This window comes from Polypterus senegalus, chromosome 9 (assembly GCF_016835505.1).
Source record: "Polypterus senegalus isolate Bchr_013 chromosome 9, ASM1683550v1, whole genome shotgun sequence".
In the NCBI taxonomy this organism is placed as follows: domain Eukaryota; kingdom Metazoa; phylum Chordata; class Cladistia; order Polypteriformes; family Polypteridae; genus Polypterus; species Polypterus senegalus.
This window is the reverse complement of record NC_053162.1, coordinates 46,755,382-46,776,024: the sequence shown is the minus strand read 5'-3', so window position 1 is coordinate 46,776,024 and position 20,643 is coordinate 46,755,382. Positions and strand designations below refer to the sequence as shown.

Genomic DNA, 20,643 nt, shown 5'->3' with positions numbered 1-20,643 from the left:
ATGACCCGCACATACTGGGAATTTCTCGTTTGTGGGGAACAATTGGAAGCCACGGTCTCCATCACGAATGGGGTTCAACGGCTTACCCACGCCGGGTAGACACACGTTGATCCATTCAGTGTAGCGCGCATGCAGTACCGGACATACAAGTGCATCACAGACCTGTTAATGCTCAATCTCACGTGGCTGAAAGCCACTTGTCCCTCTAAGAATTTGGACACCGACCGCTGTTGGGTCGTGTAACTATTTAGCAGGCGGGAGTCTCGTTCGTTTTCAGAAATAACCAGCCAAATCGCTCCACCAACTAAGAACTGCCATGCACCACCACCCACAGAATCGAGAAAGAGCTATCAATCTGTCAATCCTGTCCATGTCCGGGCCGGGTGAGGTTTCCTGTGTTGAGTCAAATGAAGCGAAAGGCTCCACACCTGGTGGTGCCCTTCCGTCAATTCCTTTAAGTTTCAGCTTTGTAACCATACCCCCCCCTGAACCCAAAGACTTTGGTTACCCGGTTGGCTGCCCTGTTGCAGGGCCTGCATTGGTGAAGCAGGTGAGACGGTAATGAAACAGAGGCACAGGGCTTATTGGTTTTTAAAGACTGCTTCCTTCATTGGGTTTTAACCAATGCACGGAATGAACCAACACACAATCATCCATGCGGCGCTCAGGGTGGAACGGGAGGAGAGGAGAAGGACATCCACTCCGCTCCCTCCGTCATGCTAGTCTGCTGATTTCTCGTTCAGTATACACTGCCTGCTCGTGCCCACCTCCAACTCGGCACTTGAGTCATTGTCGTCTTTGTACAGTCCGGATGCACCTGTGACTCACGTAGACTTTTCATTGCTCTGTGCGGTTTTGGCTGCCTTTCTATATATAATCCACCAAGACACCCGACCACGGTGGGAGGGGTGTGTACAAAGTGCAGGAGTATCTAAGAAGACGCATGTTTGTCGCGGATGCGAATTGCTGTATGTAGCGTGTAAAACAGTTTGCTATAGTGCACGCGTCGCGGCGTCGAATCAAAACTCGTTTTTTAAAGACTACTCACTTCAAGACTGTGTTTTAACCTCAGTTGTAAAGGAACGTTTTAAGGATACAATGGGATACCCCTCGCAAACAGTTTTACACGCCGCATATGGCAATTCACCTCCGCGAGAAACATGCCTTTATTAACAGTCAACGTGGGTCGGAGTTGCATGTGACCTCTACGACAGACGAATATAAATGACAGCGGTTTTTCTGTGTCGTCGCGTCCGAGTTGGTGGGCGTGGCTCTGTGAGTTGTCGTCGTATCCAATGGTCTTGGAGTTGGTGGGCGTGGCTCCTTCCTGCGTGCGCCATAGGTGTCTCACTTGTCGGCGGCTTAGTGAATCCACGCCCCTTCCGGCGTGCTTTCCATGGTTGTCTTGCCTTAGTGAATTATATATATATATATATATATATATACACAATATACAAAATATTCGTCATCCAATACCACACATCTAAAATCGATATTTTTTGAGCAATAAAGTGCTCCTTGTGTTGCTTTGCCTTCAGGTCCACCATGGTAATCCTTTTTTTCCTTCACTTACCTAACCAACCTCCTTCTCCATTTTGGACCAGTATCACTAACATCTTTGTTGTGGGATGAGTAATGTCTCTCCTGTTCCAAAGCATGCTCCTTAATTAGCAGACGTTCCACTTCCATTTGAATGAGGCAATCAGTCTGTTAGAACAGAATATTAGTCACAGTTAACTTGCACCCTAACCTGTAAAATAATTTATTACATGTTAAATCCTTTTTGCTATATTTAGATAGCAACACTTCAGATAAATCAAGAAAGTCCTTTCAACATTGGTACACTTCCTCTGTTGGGATGAGCTGCTAAACAGATGGTTATACAAGGTCAGTGTTAAAGAAAGCCAATGAAATTTTGAGGAAACCCACTGGGCTGATAACCATTTAATGCACTAATGTAAAAATATCACAGAAGAGCCCATAAGGCTACAAAAATAATACAATAAGCCAATACCTGTTGGATTTACTGAGTTTTTCACTATTTTGCGTGAGCAGAAAAAACATATTATGAATGAACAATGGCGGATATTCTGTGCTCCCAAGCTATACTCCGACATCAAACTAATGTTTCATGTAATGTACTTAACTAACAAATGGAGTAGGACAAAATGAACCAAAGAGGATGTTCACAGATTATTTGTAAGATTTAGAGGTGGATGATGGTTGATGAAGTGGATGATGGTTACTAGTGAAAAATTATGCAAGATTATTATTCTACTGTTCCCTGATATTAAAGATAAACATGTCATTGTAAAAATAATAAAAACATGTTTAAATGTAAATTATGTTGTTGCTTTTAAAATGTTCATTTTTCCTATAATATAGTATATACTGTTTATTTTTGTTATTAATAATAATACTGTGGGTTTTTGACAATTTAGATAAAAAGATTTTTTAAAGTACACTTTACTGTATGTATAACTTTTGTTCAAATTGACACTGGAAAAGGGTGAATTCAACACCAACACAATTCTGAAAATGGTTAAATTGGAAGAAGATAAGCATTTGACTCACTGAAAGAATGTATTCGTCCAGGGACTGTTCTTCAATTTCAGAGCAATTATCTTTCTTCATATGAAAGGCTTTTCTAGCTTTTTTTACCAGAGAACTATATCTCTCATCATCTGTAAAAAAGAAAACTTTCAGTAACACCCAGAATTAGGAGGGGAAACTCTGGGTCACATATAGAAATAAATAGCAATGAAATTCAGAAATTACTGTAAGGTATCTGGTCCTTTAAATGGTATTTGTTGTTTTGGCTGCAGAAATCCCTCAATAAAGCAAAAAAACACCTTACGATAATTTCTGTCCTTGTAAGGTAACTTGTGAGCTAGCAGACAGTTAACTGAGCTTTAATTCACATATATCTTGTGTGGAAGAGGACCCAGACACAGACACATTCATATCACCCACAACACGTTGATTTACAATCATATTTACACCAAGTGCACACTAAACCCCTAAAGTCCCCAAAGTCCTGGCCAACCAACAATGCCACACTTCTTCAGGCCGCCTCCTTGTCTCTCCTCCCAGACCTTGTCCTCTCTTCTCTCCTGACTCCAGCCATCATATGAAGGAAGGTGGCCCCTTTTATAATCCCCCAGATGTGCTCCAGGTGTTTCCCAGTAATCTTCCACTGACACGCCCCAGTGAAGTGCCGGCTGCATCCCTGGAACCACTCCAGGTGTCCCTACTCCTCTTCAACCCAGCACTTCCGGGTATGGTGAAAGTGCTGAGGTCCAGGGCTCCAAAGGCATGGGGCGCCCCCTGGCGGTGACCACAGGCCCCTACAGGGTTGAGCTTCAAAGCTCTGTACCCGTGGCCCCCATAGGTACCAGGGTGGTCGCCCCCACATGGTCTGGGGAAGACGTAAGCTCTCCTCTGGTCCTCCTGGGCGTCCCGGCCAGGTCGCCCCCCAGCCATTTCCGACACTTGCTAAGGAGTGAATAGTCCAGCAGATGCAAAAGCCCAGCAGAAATTAGCAAGTTTAAATAACAACTGACCTGGTGCAAGAAATTAGTAAAGTGCTGTCAGTCAGTGGTAGTGAAATCAATGACCTGGAATACTGGACTTTCCTTACAACACCTTGTTTAGGCGTAAATATTTTCCATCCACCAATGTGTATTGCTTAGCTTTTCCTACTGACAGTAAGGATGTCTTTTCTTGTCAAAAACACATACCCAGTGTTACAAAAAAAATGTACTTTGGAAGCCCACATTAAGAAAATGACAGGAATTAGCAAATTAAAAATTGCCTTGAGTTGATTTATTTAGAAAATTCAGCCAATTTTAACTTGACTTCAGTTTCTCCTGGCTCCACTGTAGTCAGTGGATGGCACAAATCTGGTTACAGGGTAAGTAGGTGACTGCGATACGGTAGGGTGGTGGGATCTACAAATAGCACATTTAGTCCCTTAGTGCACAGGTCACCAATTTGGAAACACAACTGGCAGAAAATAAAACAAGTGCTCCTAACTGGTGTGATAAAGGCGCTATATTGCGCCCGACCCGGCACAGATTGACCCAGAGGCATGTGTCAACACACAAAGACTTTTTATTTTTCTTCACCTGTGGAGCACGTCTTCCCCGTGAACCCGACAGGCAATACACAGTCCCAAAAGCACGTAAATACCACACCAACAACTCTCCACCTTGCACCACCACTCCTCCCAGGCAACCTCGTCCTCTTCCTCCCGATTCTGGCTGTCGAGTGGTGGAGGCTGGCCCGTTTTATAGCCCACCCGGAAGTGTTCCAGGTGCTTGACCACCTGGTCCCAATTGCACCTCCGGGTGGGGCTGATGACTCATCCAGCCGGGCTCTTGAGTCCCGGCAGAACCCCCTAGCGGCCACCCCAGCTCTCAACCAGGCTGTGGAGGACTCCATGTCCCATGGAGCCATGCGGAAGACTGGGGAATCAAGGTGGGCCAGGGAGGCTGCCACCACGCGTCCCGGGGGAGGTACTGAGCTGCCCATGGTGACTCCCCCGGAACATATGCAGCAGGGGCGTCCCAGCCGGGCATGGGCCCCGGCCGTCCCTCACACTGGCTATTCCATACTGTGCAAAATTAGATATTGATACAAAGGGAATCCTTCATATCTACTATATGTACACCAATGTTAAACAAAAATGTCAGAACATATTTGAGGGTGGCTGCTTAATAACATTAGATAGACCAGATGTGGTCTATAGTGGAGTGCATTTCCTTTACTACTGCTTAACCATCTTATGTGGTTAGGAAGATCTTTGGAAAAGGCCCTAGATTTTTGAAGAGATGTGGTCTGTGCACAATCTTATATTTCATCTATATATGACATGAAAACTGCATGTTTAGCTAATCAGAGCACCATCTAATCCATAGCCTTGTGGCATTAAATCATTCCACCTATTAGATAGATAGATAGATAGATAGATAGATAGATAGATAGATAGATAGATAGATAGATAGATAGATAGATAGATAGATACTATTATTCTTTAGCAGTTGCTGTTTGGAACATTTTTAGATTAACTAAAAATAACTAAAATAGTGAATACTGTGGACTAATTTTTTTTGAATAAGAGAGATAATCATAGTCAAAAAACTAAGCAGAATTCAGAAACTGAATTAATCAAGGAATGGGCTTTAACCAAGGTCACACAATGCCTGTGTTCTCTTTTTCTCTTTTGTAGTCCCCAGATTACAATACTTAGCATGCTGCATTTCCATATTATTTAGTTGGCCAACAATGATGTCTAAACTGGCACACAATACGACTGACACCATAAGAAAACATTGTGAAATGTGAACAGCATAAAAAACATCACAAAATAGCTTCTGAATGATAACCTCATAATGTAAAAAATAAGTAAATTGCACAAACTCCACATAATAACTAAAATCAATGTGTGAAAATGTTGCAGTAACTAAAAATAATAACATTTACAACAGCTGTTATTGAAAATCCCAGTACTGAGTGAAGTATCCCAAAAATGGTTAATGCAACAACAACAAATGATACTCAACTAATAGAGAATAACATTTGATTTAAAATTAAGAGTCAGATCCTGTACTAGGGTGTCTGTATTAGCAACTTAATTAACATTTAAATAAAAAATACAAATCCAGTCAAAACACAGGTTTACAGCTTAAAATGCTGCTTACTGAATACTGCAGGAAAGACCTTATGAACTTGATTAATTATAAAACTGATAATATAACATCCTGGACTTCAAAGATTTCAAGGTTTTTACAAACATAGTACTTCAGTGTCAAAGCCTGTCTCTTCTTGTGCACACTGCCTAATTTTAACTTTATAAAATAACTGAAAGTTTTAAAGTGTTACTTTTAAATGCAACCTACAAATGACACCCATTTGCTTATGGAAATGAACACCATCAATCCATTACCACTCATCTGTCATTTTCTCAATTTCTCTGGCTTCTCACCTTCTTAGCTAGTTGTATTGTTATCTAAGCAGAACTCCAAACTCAGATTTCAGGGTAACACTGGCAAGGAGCCGATTTGAAACTATATTTGAGTTCAACTTTTGGGATCATATCCTAATGTCCTATAAAATCCAACATCATATATGTCCGAGTTTCTTCTAGAAGACCCAGGAACCACTGCACCCATTATGTTGCTTAAGGGGTTAGATGTCTTACATTTTTTAGATAATCTGCTCTTTGTTATACGCCAATCAATTTCCACTACTTCCACCTGCCTGTCAGGAGTAAACTTTGCTTACGCTCCATAATACAGTGATCCCTCGCTATGTCGCGCTTCGACTTTCGCGGCTTCACTCCATCGCGGATTTTAAATGTAAGCATATCTAAATATACATCACGGATTTTTCGCTGGTTCCCGGATTTCTGCGGACAATGGGTCTTTTAATTTATGGTACATGCTTCCTCAGTTTGTTTGCCCAGTTGATTTCATACAAGGGACGCTATTGGCGGATGGCTTAAAAGCTTCCCAATCAGAGTATGTATTACATATTAAATAAAACTCTTCAATGATATACGATATGCTTCCCGCGCGGTGCTTGATTGCTTTTCTCTGTCTTTCTCACTCTCTCTGACATTCTGTGCGCCTGACGGAGGGGGTGTGAGCAGAGGGGCTGTTTGCACAGAGGCTGTTTGCCTAAAGGATACGGACGCTCCTCTAAATAATCTCGCTTTATCGCGGTGCTTCGGTATACTTAAAAGCCCAAAAGCATGTATTGATATTTTGATTGTTTGCTTTTCTCTCGCTCTCTCTCTCTTTGACATTCTATGCTCCTGACACACATTCTTTGAAAAGGAAGATATGTTTGCATTCTTTTAATTGTGAGAAAGAACTGTCATCTCTGTCTTGTCATGGAGCACAGTTTAAACTTTAGACTAAAGGGTGTTATTTCATCTCTAGAGGGCTCTAATAATGTTAACAGTGTGGGAGAGTTTATAAGGGCTTAAAATATATAAAAATAACCATACAAATATATGGTTTCTACTTCGCGGATTTTCATCTATCGCAGGGGGTTCTGGAATGCAACCCCCGCGATCGAGGAGGAATTACTGTATCACCAATAGTTTATTTCCTGTCTTTCATTTACAGGTACCTGGTAAAAATGGTGCAACCTGTTATAAAAAGTAAAATGTAATTGGGATGAAGTTTACATGTTTTACCTATTGAAGAAAAAAAGGCAGATAATACTGTAAAAAAGGAGAGTTGGGGGTTTTAGTTAGACAAGAGAGACAAAAGTAGGAGGCAAACCAGCAAAGAAAACTGGATAAAGGTCTTACCCATAAGGTTTCGTGGAAGATCAAGGAAGATTCTTGGAAAAATTCCCTCTCCTTTCACTAAAACAGTATCTGGTTTAAAATAAGACACTTGTATATCAAAGCTCTTTTGGAAGGTCTCAGGAATGCCAGGAAAGTAATGCACAGACAACCTCTGCTCTGCGTATGCTTCAATATAACCCTGAACAAAAAAACACATCGCTTTAAGGATAAAATACATTGTTAAAGTGATTCTGAGAAAGACAGAAAAAGAAAAAAGCTTGAAAAAGGTCAACAGTATGAAACTGTTGGGCTAATAATTGTTCTATATAATACGCTACCATGGCTGTCTGTTTGTCTGTCCGGGATTTTAAATTACCCGTATCTCGCTAACTGTTTGACCTATTGACCTGAAATTTGGTACACATATACTATGTGACAAATACTATATGCTCGGGGTGATGATTGACCTCCAAGGTTATTTCTCTTTTTATTATTATTTTATTTTATTGTAGAATCAACTCTCAGCAGCAGCCAGAAGGGCAGCCATGCGGTACATGTGTATGGGCGCCGTTCTCATTCCCCAACAACCTTTGTCACTTCCCCTACCTCTTCATATTTTAAATCATTCTTGAGGCAGATTGAAGACTTAAGTGCCAGCTTAAGTGAAAATTTAAAGAAGACATACTAAGTAATTGCAACACAAACACTGACTTAATCAATTTAACGCAAAAAGATGCTGAAGAAATAAGAGAATAAGTGGGTCACTAGGGTGGAGAAAAGAAAAGCTGCTCAGGAAGCAGCAAGCTCATCAACCTCTGAGCAAACAAATGCTAAACGTACAGAGAAAAAGTATGAAAACTATGAATGCTCAAGTCAAGTGCATTCACTGCATGATAGCTGTTACTGGTAATTCATAATTAGTGTCGGGTTTGCATAGTAACACTTAGAAAAAGAGGATTGGTGCATTGCCACTGGCCGGCAAATGGACTTTAAGATAATATGAAGGAATGATGCCAGAGAACAATTCACTAGACCCTGTGTGCCTAATGGAAAAGGTGCTCCCTGTGGGACAGGCATAACTATAGAATCTAGTCAGTAATCCATCCATCCATCCATTATCCAACCCGCTATATCCAAACACAGGGTCACGGGAGTCTGCTGGACCCAATCCCAGCCAACACAGGGCGCAAGACAGGAAACAAACCCCGGGCAGGGCACCAGCCCACTGCAGGGCACACACATACACACACACACACACACACCCACACACCAAGCACACACTAGGGACAATTTAGAATCGCTAGTGCACCTAACCTGCATGTCTTTGGACTGTGGGAGGAAACTGGAGAGGAATACCCAGAGGAAACCCACTATCGTATTTGAAAATATTATATACTAAACTAGCAGGAGAACAGCATATCAAAAATAAGACATGCCATTATATTACACGTTCTATAGACGTCAGCATTTTAAGGGCACCAGCCAGCCTTGAAGCTGTGGCAGTGACCAGTCATTACCTAAATTACTTTAATATCTTCTGTGTCTCTGTTAAAAAGCAGAATGAAATAAACAGGCAGATATGCTTTGTTTTAGCTCAAGGTTATTCAGTACTCACAGACTGCGGAAGAACAAGTGGTATTCCAGGTTGAAGGTTTTCAGGAAATGCACACTGTTGGCCGTTCAATACATTGAATTCAAAATTAACCTTTCCTGTATTTTTTAATGTGATTTCAGCATGAGCCACACAGTCAAACTCCTTTGTTCACATGTTTGCACAAAGATGTTGCAAAATATGATAAAAAATAGTGAAAAAAGATTAGAAAACTAATTCACTTGTGAAACTAATTTCACAAGTTTTACAGTTTACAGCAAGTTAATCTGTCTTGCTTGCTCTTTCCTAAACACAGTGATTTATAGAACATTTTGAACACTACTTTTACTGGTAAAATTATGGCTAACATCATCATTCTCCTTGAAAACAGCAACACTGCTCTGACATAGGCATACTGTTTTCCATATACAACGGTAAACAAAATAGTTTTGCTGTACATTCGTGATTAAAAAAATAAAAAACTCACTTGAAAGTGGAGAATAAAAAGGGGATCAGTCAATAGTTACGATACACTGACACATATTTTTTTTATATTTGTAAGATCATCATTTGAATAGACAGACAGAACAAAAGAGTGGTTAATCAGATTATTTCTTAAAATTTAAACCTATCTCAAATGCCATACCTGGAAAGGCAGGCTCTAAAAGGAATGGAGCTAAAGTACTGTATATTCATGTGCATTGTTTAACCCCATGAAAAAAAGCCTTACTGAGTGCAGGTGTGCTGAATGTATTACTCGTTTTCAACAAAAAGAAAAAAGGTAGAATTCTTTATGTTTTGAGTGATGATTTTTTGTTGAACTCCTAAGGTTTAAACTGCTATAAATGAACAATTGTTTATTTGTTAATTAACAACATTTTGTTGTTATAATCATTTGCAATAAAAACACATTTGTAACATGGATTTTAATAGTTAATGTTCTTGTGAAATATTAAATAAAGAAAAATGTATAAATAAATTAAACAACTCTTACCTGCAACCCATAGTCTATTTCTTTCCTGTCAATGGTGTATTGCACTATTGAAGCTTCACCCTTTAGAGTGAGTTCATAAGTGGGTCCCTCATCTACTTCACAAAGTATACACACTTGTTTCTTGGTATCACTATAGCCATAAAATGTGAAAGTGACAATCTGAACTTCATTAGGATCTAAAGATCCATAAACAGGAAACACATCAAACACCTGCCAAAATATCAAAGAGAGTCAAAAGTCACAGGCTAATTTGTAAATATTGCTTCTCAAGCAAATACACTGCTTAAAAAAATTAAAGAACACTTTTTAATCAGAGTATAGCACCAAGTCAATTAAACATCTGGGATATTGATCTGGTCAGTTAAGTAGCAGAGAGGGTTGTTAATCAGTTCCAGCTGCTTTGGCGTAAATGAAATTAACAACAGGTGTACGAGAGGGGCAACAATGAGATGACCCCCAAAACAGGAATGGTTTAATAGGTGGAGGCCACTGACATTTTTCCCTCTTCATCTTTTCTGAGAGTTTTTTCACTAGTTTCGCATTTGGCTATGTTCAGAGTCACTACTAGTTGCATGAGGCAATACTTGGACCCTACAGAGGTTGCACAGGTAGTCCAACTTCTCCAGGATGGTACATCAATACGTGCCATCACCAGAATGTTTGCTGTGTCTCCCAGCACAGTGTCAAGGGCATGGAGGAGATTCCAGGAGACAGGCAGTTACTCTTGGAGAGCTGGACAGGGCCGTAGAAGGTCCTTAACCCATCAGCAGGATTGGTGTCTACTCCTTTGGGCAAGGAGAAACAGGATGAGCACTGCCAGAGTCTTACAAAACGACCTCCAGCAGGCCACTAGTGTGAATGTCTATGACTAAACATTCAGAAACAGTCTTCATGAGAGTGGCCTGAGGGCCTGATGTCCTTTAGTGGGTCGTCTGCTCACTGCCCGGCACCGCGGAGCTCAATTGGCATTTGCCATTGAATACCAGAATTGGCAGGTCCATCACTGGTGAACTGTGCTTTTCACAGATGAGAGCAGGTTCACCTTGCACACATGTGACAGACGTAAAAGGGTCTGGAGAAGCCATGGAGAACGTTATGCTGCATGTAACATCGTTCAGCATGACTAGTGGGTCAGTGATGGTCTGGGGAGGCATATCCATGGAGGGATTCACAGACCTCTACTGTATAGGCTAGACAACGGCACCTTGACTGTCATTCGGTATCAGGATGAAATCCTTGGATCCATTGTCAGACCCTATGCTGGTGAAGTGGGTCCTGGGTTCCTCCTGCTGCACAACAATGCCCGGCCTCATGTGGCAAGAGTATGCAGGCAGTTCCTGGAGGATGAAGGAATTGATACCATTGACTGGCCTCCATGCTCGCCTGACCTAAATCCAATAAAACACATTATGTTTCGGTCCATCCGACAATACCAGGTTGCACCTCAGACTGTCCAAGAGCTTGGTGATGCCCTGGTCCAGATTTGGGAAGAGATCCCCCAGGACACCATCTGTCATCTCATTAGGAGCATGCCCCCCCACCCGACATTGTCCGGCATGCATACAAGCACGTGGGGACCATACAAAATACTGAGCACAATTCTGAGTTGCTGCAATGAAATTTCAGCAAAATGGACTAGCCTGTTCATTTTTTCACTTTGATTTTCAGGGTGCCTTTGAATTCAGCCCTCTGTAAGTTGATCATTTTCATTTCCATCTAACAATGTGGTATCATTTAATTCCTAACACATAACTCCATCCATAACAGTATAGATATCCAGCAGGATTTTTTTTCCTATTGAGATCTGATGTGTTTTCAAAGTTTTCCTTTAATTTTTTGAGCAGTATATTATGAACACAGTTAAGAACTGCATCAATAATAGTTGGAGGGTAAGTTATATCCTACAAAGACTGACTAAAGACTTTTCTGAACACATTTGTCCTTTTATTTAAAATGTAATTACCTAAATATTACATACATTTTACAGAGATTGTTTTAAAGTCATAAGGTGTGCAATATAATGAGTATAATACAAAATAATACAGCACAATCAGCATCCTACCTGCTTTTCAGTATCTTCGGAATATTCTTCTTGGGAGTTGAAAGGGACACGAAGAAAATCCTGGCTCGTAGAAAAACATAATCTGTTCTCACTACCATAGAGGACTTTCTGTTAGATGAAATATCATAAGTGTAGTACATCAGTGATTGTATACAAAATTACAATTCATTTTATTGTATCGAGTCAACACTTCACAACATCACAAACATCACCGTTGTGCTGAATGGTTGTTACAATGCCTTGTGTTTTGCTAGGACACATGTGTACATGTGTGGCAAGGTAGGCGACATTAACACACTAATCTTATTTAATGTTGAGCAGCACTTGTTATCAAGAAAAGACACTGCTATGACACAGCAAAGGAGCACTAGTTTCTCAAGCAATTTCATTTATAGTTTTAGGTTGGGTGACACTATGGATCCAGAATTCTGAGCTGGAATCTGTTGCCCAGTTGTTGTCTGTGTGGTGTTAGCTGTACTGGGCATTCTGCTCCCAATGCCTCCATAGGTTTTCCTCCGAGTACTCTGGCTTTCCTTCCACACACCTAAAAATGTGTGTTACGTTACGTTGGCCCATGGCCAATTCAAGAAGCACTGGGAACAAAGTTGGACACAGCTCCGGCTAGGGCACTGTTCGACTGAAGAACCCACTCACACTCCCACATTCATTAACACATGGGCCAATTTGGAACTACCGATAGCTCTAATCTTTACATCTTTTGGGATGTTGGAGGAAAACCAGTGTACCTTGAGAAAATCCTACAGAGACATGGGGAGAGCAAACAAACTCACAGGGACAATGTTTTGACATGGAAATCAAACTCAAGATGCTGAATTCATAAGGTGTCAGTTCCATCCAGTGCACACAAAATGGAAAACAAAATAATACGAAAACAAAAAGACTTGTTCATCCCTGAATATGTTACTCACTAGGTCATTTTCTTGTACATACTTCTGCTACTGATAACTTTTGACAATTAAACCAACCATGGGGACAGTCAAACCTGCCCTTCAAATTTGTAGAAATTAAAAATTAATGTTAATTGGTTTGCCTCTGATACCTCCTAGATAATAAACATAGCTCATTATTATACAACAAAAGGAGCATGATACCCAAAGTTGAAACACAAATTAGAACAACTACGTAGTATAAAGTGATCTGGGACAGCCCTGTAACCTATTCAGGGTGAGTTTCTGCAGCTCCGATGCTCAGAAAGGCTAAACATTACATTAATCAGGCTCAGGAAATGGAGGAACGGATACCAAATTATTTACCAAAACTGAAAATGTTAATATAATATCACCTGTAACAAATAAAATGCACATTGTCCTCACAAACAGAAAAAAATATTGATTGAGGATGACAGTTCTCTAAAGTGTATATCTGATTTAGCGGAATGTTTTTAAGTCCTTCTCCTGCTTTACTTACCTCTTTAAGTAGGTTGAAGGTGTGAAGATGATGTGGTAGATCTTTAGAAGATATTCTCCCTTCTTTTGTTTCACCTGAGGAACTTACTTTTCCTACTTCACTTAGCAAGTCTTCTGAATCAATTACTGTTACTTCAGGAGATTCCGTAAGCCTAAAAAATTAATCATAACAGCTAATACTTAAAAACTCAACAACCAATAGAAATATAAAAACACATAAATCAAATCAGCTAGAATTAAATATAAAAAAGTAAACAGGATAATGTAATTGATGGAAATACGCAGTGTGTATTTACAGTATGTGTATGTTTAATTAATTTACATAATTACACACACCAGTGGTTCTGGCAACAACAATAGTGATGACTGTTCCTTAACGTGCTTGAGTTTAACATGGTTGAGCTTTACACACATCAGTGAGTAGATTTCTATCTTCTTTCCTTCTTGTATTCTTCTTTCCAGTTTTGCTCAAGTGACAAAAAGTTAATTTGATGGAATCTGTATCTCAGTATTCACTGTTTGCAAAGAGTGTATCTGATTCAAATATACAGTATACTTCCATGTGCAACTCAAAACATTCCCAAGATCACATCAGTGTTTTTCTGACTGTATTTCTGGGAATATTTTGATGTTTTAGTATACATATTTGTCCCAGTCTGATGTGTTTAACAGGGTAAAGCAGATTTACTTCAATAATTTGCCTCTATTGATGCCCTATAAAGCTATACCAATTAAATACTGTACACGTTTATAATATGATCCTGCCATCACCACTGTTCGAGGTATGGACTGTCCTGCTCAGGAGATCTGCTTCTGATCTGGGCCAAACAGTGTCTCTGCACTCAGCCAGTGTTCCATTTACTGTAGTGTAATCAGATCTTATGGGATGAAACTGCCAGGTCTGTTGTGATGGGTGAAATGTTAGAGAGGCAATAATCTTCTGGAGAGGTTCTCTCGATTGACCCATGGAACTCTCTCTTTTGTTAAATTGATTATTTTACTCTTGGTAAAAAAAACTTTGTTTATAGTATGTTAAATGTCAGAGGATGGGCTAGTCAGTATAGCGGGTTGGATAATGGATGGAAGAATGGGCTAGTCAGTCTTTTATATTACCTAATGACTGAATTGATCATGCTCTTGAAAAATTTCAACAATGTATATTTTCTGAACGAACTTTTGGTGCAACCACAGGTGGATTTTATAAAGATTTTAAGGATGAATTAGAAGAAGGACTGGATGAAAATTACAAAATCACGTGATAAAGTACCAATTTAGGACTCAAAGTTAAATGTCCAACATTTTAAATTAAGCATTACTATCATACAGCAACTACTATGTATATTACTGTATATGGAACAAACATGAATGTTTGTTCAACAGGAGAAGGGAAAACTTTAAACCAACCAAACAACTTACACCATTAACTAATGAGCTGGCAAAATACAGTAGTCACGACAGGAGCTTTGTATCTTGTGGAATAAGTAAAGAGAATTCATATGCATTTAAACTAGTAACACATATTCATACGTATACATATTGTAACCAATAGCTTCAGGCAAAGTAAGATTTAAACAAGTTACATATTAAAGGCTTATGTCCATACTTTTTATTCTTAAAGTAATCTGGAATGCCACCAATATTTACAAACCAAAGGTTAATAAAGTGACAAGGTAATTAAGAGGTGGTCACTCCTTTAGCCAGATGGTGAGCATGCTTCTCAGGTCAAAATAATGGTGTCAGGTGATGGGGAAAAAGCAATTATGTCCATCAGAAAATTATTAATGCCAATTAACTAGCCAATTATGTCCATCAGAGAACTATTAATGACCATTAAGCAGCCAATTATGTCCATCGGAGAGCTATTAATGACCATTAAGCAGCCAATTATGTCTATCAGAGAACTATTAATGACCATTAAGCATGAGAAAATATTGGTGGTGCAAGCAAAAAGAGAGGAATGGGGGAGCTGGGTACTGAAAGTTAGATAATAATGAGAAATATGTGTGAGGCAAAATTGTAGTAAATACGAGGTTTCGATGTTTCCACTGGACTGATGGTGCTCACTTCATTGGACTGAGTTGGCTTTGTGCTGTATGCAATAAACACATATTCTGATTGCTCATCCAGAAACTCTGCGTGTTTTCTTCTAAGCAAGAATGTGTTTTTCTCCACGAGAAAAGCCAATGGTCCGATTCAGAACAGAGTGACACCGGTGACAAAGGAGAGAGAGCAAGAAAGCGGGCTGCTTACATTACCAACCCCTTCGTCTTCACCAAACATCTGCTTGGGGATAAGTGCAATGGCTACCTGATAGAGTCTGCATAAGAAGTCAACCAGCAGTCATACAACAAGAGATGAGGAGCTTGAGCACTTTAATGTCATCAACCCAGCACCCCCAACCACCAAGTTCAACTTGAGTAAGCCCACCTGGAAGAAGATCCAGGAGGTCGTCAAAGTGTAAATTCAGCATCTGCACCAGGGCCCACTGGAGTCCCCTACACTGTCTACAAGCGGTGTCCAAGGATCCTTCATCTGTGGAAGCTCCTGACGGTGATCTGGCGTATGGGGTGATTTGCTATGCAGTGATGATTTGCAGAGGGTCTGTATTACAAAAAAAGAAAACTTAAGAAACACCAGCTATTTTCAATTCATCTCTCTACTGAGTGAAGAGGGAAAGACATTTTTAGTATCTTGTCCCAGAGGCTAACAGTGTTCCTTTTGGGCAACAACTACATCAACACTGCAGTGTAAAGGGGAGATATGCCCGGAGTCCCTGGTTGCATAGAACATACCGATGTAGCTATGCAATTCATTAGAAAGGCCCATGAAAACAAGACAGACCTGGCCATTTTGTGTTTGGGCCTGGCTGATGCGTATGGGTCCATACCACATACACTGGTTGAGTTCACATTGTACCACCACCATGTTCCTAGTAAAATCAATGGTCTAATCCTGGGCTGCTACAAAGAGTTCTGGGTGAAGGTCATGTCTGGATCAGCACCATCTCATTGGTATCATCTAGAGATGGGCATTACACTGTCTTTTTGATCATGTTCATTATGGCCATGAACATGTTGGCAAAAACAGCACAGGTAGAGTGTAGAGGCCCCCAGACCAAGACAGGCATCTGCAGTCCCCAATTACAGCATTCATGGATGACTTCACAATTATAACAAGATCTGTATCAGAAGGCAAGTGGATTCTCAAAGGCCTTAAGCAGATTTTTACTTAAACAAAGATGAGTTTCAAACCTGCCAAGCTGAAGTCCCTGGTGCTGAAGAAAGGGAAGGTTGAGAACAAATTCTGTTTTTTACTAGCCAGATCAACCATACTGTCTATCATGGAGCTTGGGGACTGTCATTTTTAAACTAAAGAATAAATAACAATAACCCCTTTCAGAAGCATGACACACCACTCAATGGTGACCTTGAACTCTCCATACTACCATTCAACTATGAATATTTACAGTGGACCTGATCTACACCACACTATCTGTGGATAATATCAGAAGCAAAAATGAAAAGCATCACGCTTACTCTGTGTGTTAACCTACATTACTGTGAACCATTTAACTGCCATGAATGCAACAAGGTTATCTGGAAAAGGCTTATCTGCTTCCCAAGTAATATACTGTTTGAAATTAGCCCAATTTAGGTAAACCACAAATGGCTGGAGGAAGTTTTTTAAGCACTTTACATGTTCCTTTTGTAACCTCCCTTCACATGTGTACTAAAAGTAAAATAGTGCTACATAATCCAGTTTAGTATTTAACAGGTATCATGCCTGCTAAACTAGAATGTGTACATTTCATTTTCATTAAAAAAAAAAAGAGTTCACAGATAGGAAATCAGGTTTCACACTTATTCACTTCTATAAGATCTAAAGTATATCTAGATCTAGCTGTACTTACCTCTCCTTTTTTATATCATCCTGCAGCACACTCCAACAGAATCTGACAGGTAGAGGACTGCAATTAGTCATCTCAATTGACTTGGAGCTCTCTGTGCCATTGAGAATGCAACCAAAATCGACCTCCAAGCTTGAAAAGTGAAGGTTTGGAAAATGTACCTCCCCATGTATTGATACATAGTCTTTTTGAGGGTGATCAGCATACATAATTGTAAGAGATTCATCTGTTTCCCAACTGTATTTATCCTTGAAGAAAGTTGGATCAAACTGAATTAAAAGATGGAGCTCCTGATCAACTTCTAGGGTCACCGTCTAAGACAACAAGAAATTATTCATAGTTACAGGGAGAACAGATAACTCTATCTAAGAGGAACACTTCATCTCTAAGTTTATGAGCGAGTTAAAGGTTCAGTTTTACTCAGAAACTGGGGATAATTTGTTACAAATGTGTAATACAACTTCTATATCACTAATGCCATGCCAGCCGAATTATGTATAGGACTTCCTTTCTTCTGCATTTCAGTGAACTTGTTTCTAACATTAGTAGAATGCTCCTTTGTCTACATTTTTGTAGTATTCATCCAACAAGTCTATGGCCCTTACAAAGGAAGCTTTTTAAATCCAGAAAGGTATAAAGGACTCACAAGTAGTACCTAATTATGTTTAATTATGGTAAAATGACGGTCACCTTTGTGTCGTTCATGATTAATTTGTTATAATTTGTATAAAGCTGGAGCTTCCAAAGCACAGAGGTTTAAATACTCATGCAAACACTAACTTTTGAGCTTTGCTTCTTCAGTTAACTATTTCAAGAAAATGGTTTATTTTGACTTTGGAAATGTATTTTTACAGTATAAGAGTTCACATTAAAATACTAAATGGATAAATATGTGTACAAATCCTTTGTCATGCAGAAAATTCTCTGCTGTACCCAGAATGTCACAATGCCTATACTCACCGTAAGTCGCTGTGAGATGTTTAACAGTTCATGCAACTGAGATAAAAGCAATCAAACATTTCTCATTACATGGAGTCAGGCCACATCTGAATACTTTCCACCTTTCAACTTGTAGCTCCTCTAATGGGGTGTAATGGAGATCCTTAGGCAGAAGTAATTGCAGTGCTACCAGCGGTGTATGGAAACATCACTTACATTTTCAGATGTTATATATATGTAGGTAGCCATCAAATCCCTTATGCTCACCCTGTGACATCTCTTATATTTTCAGCTTATTTGAAATGAAGATGAGAAGGGGAGAAGTTTGGCTTTGAGTTGAGGGTGGCATCTCTTCAATTTAATTTAAAAATGAACTCACAAAATGCACTAAATAATAATAATAAAAGAGTAATAATTGTGCAAAAAGAGAGAGGGAGCTTCTCTAAAAGCTGCTGCATTGTTTAAAAGACAATTATGTTAATATCTATCAGTTGTCGTCCTGCTTTTTTAGGCATTTGATTGCTCAAAAATGGGAAGAATAAGTATAGCAATAGCCAGCTGCATTTGCAGGTTTACTTTTGTGAACTTGGAATTAAATTAGATGTGGCCAGAAAACAGCATTCCATCACCTGAATACAGACTACAGGCAGGAAGCTGAATATTTCAGGTCTAATAAGCAAAATTCTGGACCATAAATGACATTGATTCCTAGGGAATTCCAAATACGGATAAAAGTGATTAAATTTCCTTTGACAAACGTGTGAATACATTTAAAAAATATAGGCCCCTCGTGTTTATAATATAATCAAAGGGTTTCTAAAATTCATTTTGGTCACCATAAGAAGTACAAAGTACCTCAAAAAGTGCTCAGCATTATGGTACACAGCTACAGGGACATGGGTTCAGTGCTTAGCCTGCTCACTGACTATATAGAATTGCCACTTTTAAGTAGTGTCCTTGTTTTTTTTTTTCTTCCCATTTTTCCTCAATCCAAAAACATACCAGTTATGTTTATAGAAAATTTTAAATTGTTTGTATCAGACAAGCCTCGAAATCAACATCTTAAAAACTACTTGGAGAACAGTTAAAGCAAATTATATTCTTACCAAGTGCACCATATACTTCATATAGCCACAAATGCTAATAAACACTTTCATGGTGGTAAAATATTAGGCACAGAAATGCACCAGACTGTGTTTTAGTACAATTTCATGGTAAAAGTATCTATAAAAGTAACTGTGCAATGCATTCATTTGTGAATCTTGTTCCCAATATGTTTAGAGTCCTGGTAGGATAATCGATTTGCTCAGCATCACACAAGGAATCACTAGTGAACAGTATACAAGAAAGCTTGTGTTTTAAAAATTAAAGCTTTTCCCATGAGGTCACACTGCATGTCTGACCTTAAACAATGTACACACCAAAACAGTTCTTTTCAACTGTTTCAAAAAATGTAATATACTACAAGAAAATGTATTTGATTGACTCTACACACTTAAGTGCAACACCATTTAAAGCAGATAATCAGACAAAATAATTCTGGAAAGGTGTACCTTTGACAGTGACAGCACAACATTGTCTTCTTCAGTGCAGCAAATGGAATAAGGCTCTGTCACTGTAAGTATCATACTGAGCTCCAGCACAGACACATTTTTAAGTACAAGTGGTCTGAGCTGTGCTTCAAGCTCCTTTCCTGGTTGCTAAAAAAACATTGAGGGCAGTGTTAATGAAAGGTAAAATATTAAATTCACTGTAAAATAAATATTTACATTGTGTATATATACACATAGTTATCTATTTTCACAAGCTACCCAAGTAAAACATCTGAGAATATTTTCTTGCAATAATGTTTGACTTAAAATGTTAGATGCAATCTTACAAAGTTTTCCGAAACACTCCTCTAGTTGGTTACTGCAGCTTAACATCTTTCAGTTAAAGCTTTAGAAAGACAAAGATGGATTGAACCAAAACTCACTCACATTGTATGCAGGCATAATGCATATGATTTTTTATTATTTTATTTTATTAAAATCAAAAAAACATTCCATACATGCAAGTCAAGTTTGCAAAGTGAAGTTGCTAACCTTTTCCACAAAAAAGCTCAGATGTTTTTCAGAAACTTCCAGCACAGGTGCAATAAACTGGCAGCTGACATCCACTGTCATAATGCGTTCCTTCTTCGTCTGCTTACCAAGGACGGCTTTGCATATCAATCGCTCCTTTACTTCCTAAAGGATAATAAAACAAAAAGCTTAGTACACGTTACAGAAAAAATGATCCACTGCATTTGAAATCATCAGAAATATATGTAGGATGAAAAAGTAGGAACAACACCACAGAAGCAATTAAGTTTATTTTACCTATATATTTTTATACACACTGTATATACGGATGGCATAGTACTCAGCACTGCTGTTGAATTT

General features: G+C 39.2%; 1 protein-coding gene across 1 annotated transcript in view; it reads right to left on the bottom strand.

The window, feature by feature from the left end:
- LOC120534858 (hydrocephalus-inducing protein-like) overlaps positions 1-20,643 on the bottom strand; it is a 206,036-nt gene that overhangs the window by 125,696 nt on the left and 59,697 nt on the right. Inside the window, exons 21-30 of the mRNA XM_039762371.1 lie at positions 20,305-20,448; positions 19,774-19,920; positions 17,285-17,595; positions 13,376-13,526; positions 11,948-12,055; positions 9,886-10,095; positions 8,916-9,056; positions 7,322-7,499; positions 2,575-2,684; positions 1,574-1,707 (exon numbers count right to left, since the gene is read on the bottom strand). Of these exons, the coding sequence (XP_039618305.1) occupies positions 1,574-1,707; positions 2,575-2,684; positions 7,322-7,499; positions 8,916-9,056; positions 9,886-10,095; positions 11,948-12,055; positions 13,376-13,526; positions 17,285-17,595; positions 19,774-19,920; positions 20,305-20,448 (1,634 nt within the window). The remainder of the gene's footprint in view (positions 1-1,573; positions 1,708-2,574; positions 2,685-7,321; positions 7,500-8,915; positions 9,057-9,885; positions 10,096-11,947; positions 12,056-13,375; positions 13,527-17,284; positions 17,596-19,773; positions 19,921-20,304; positions 20,449-20,643) is intronic.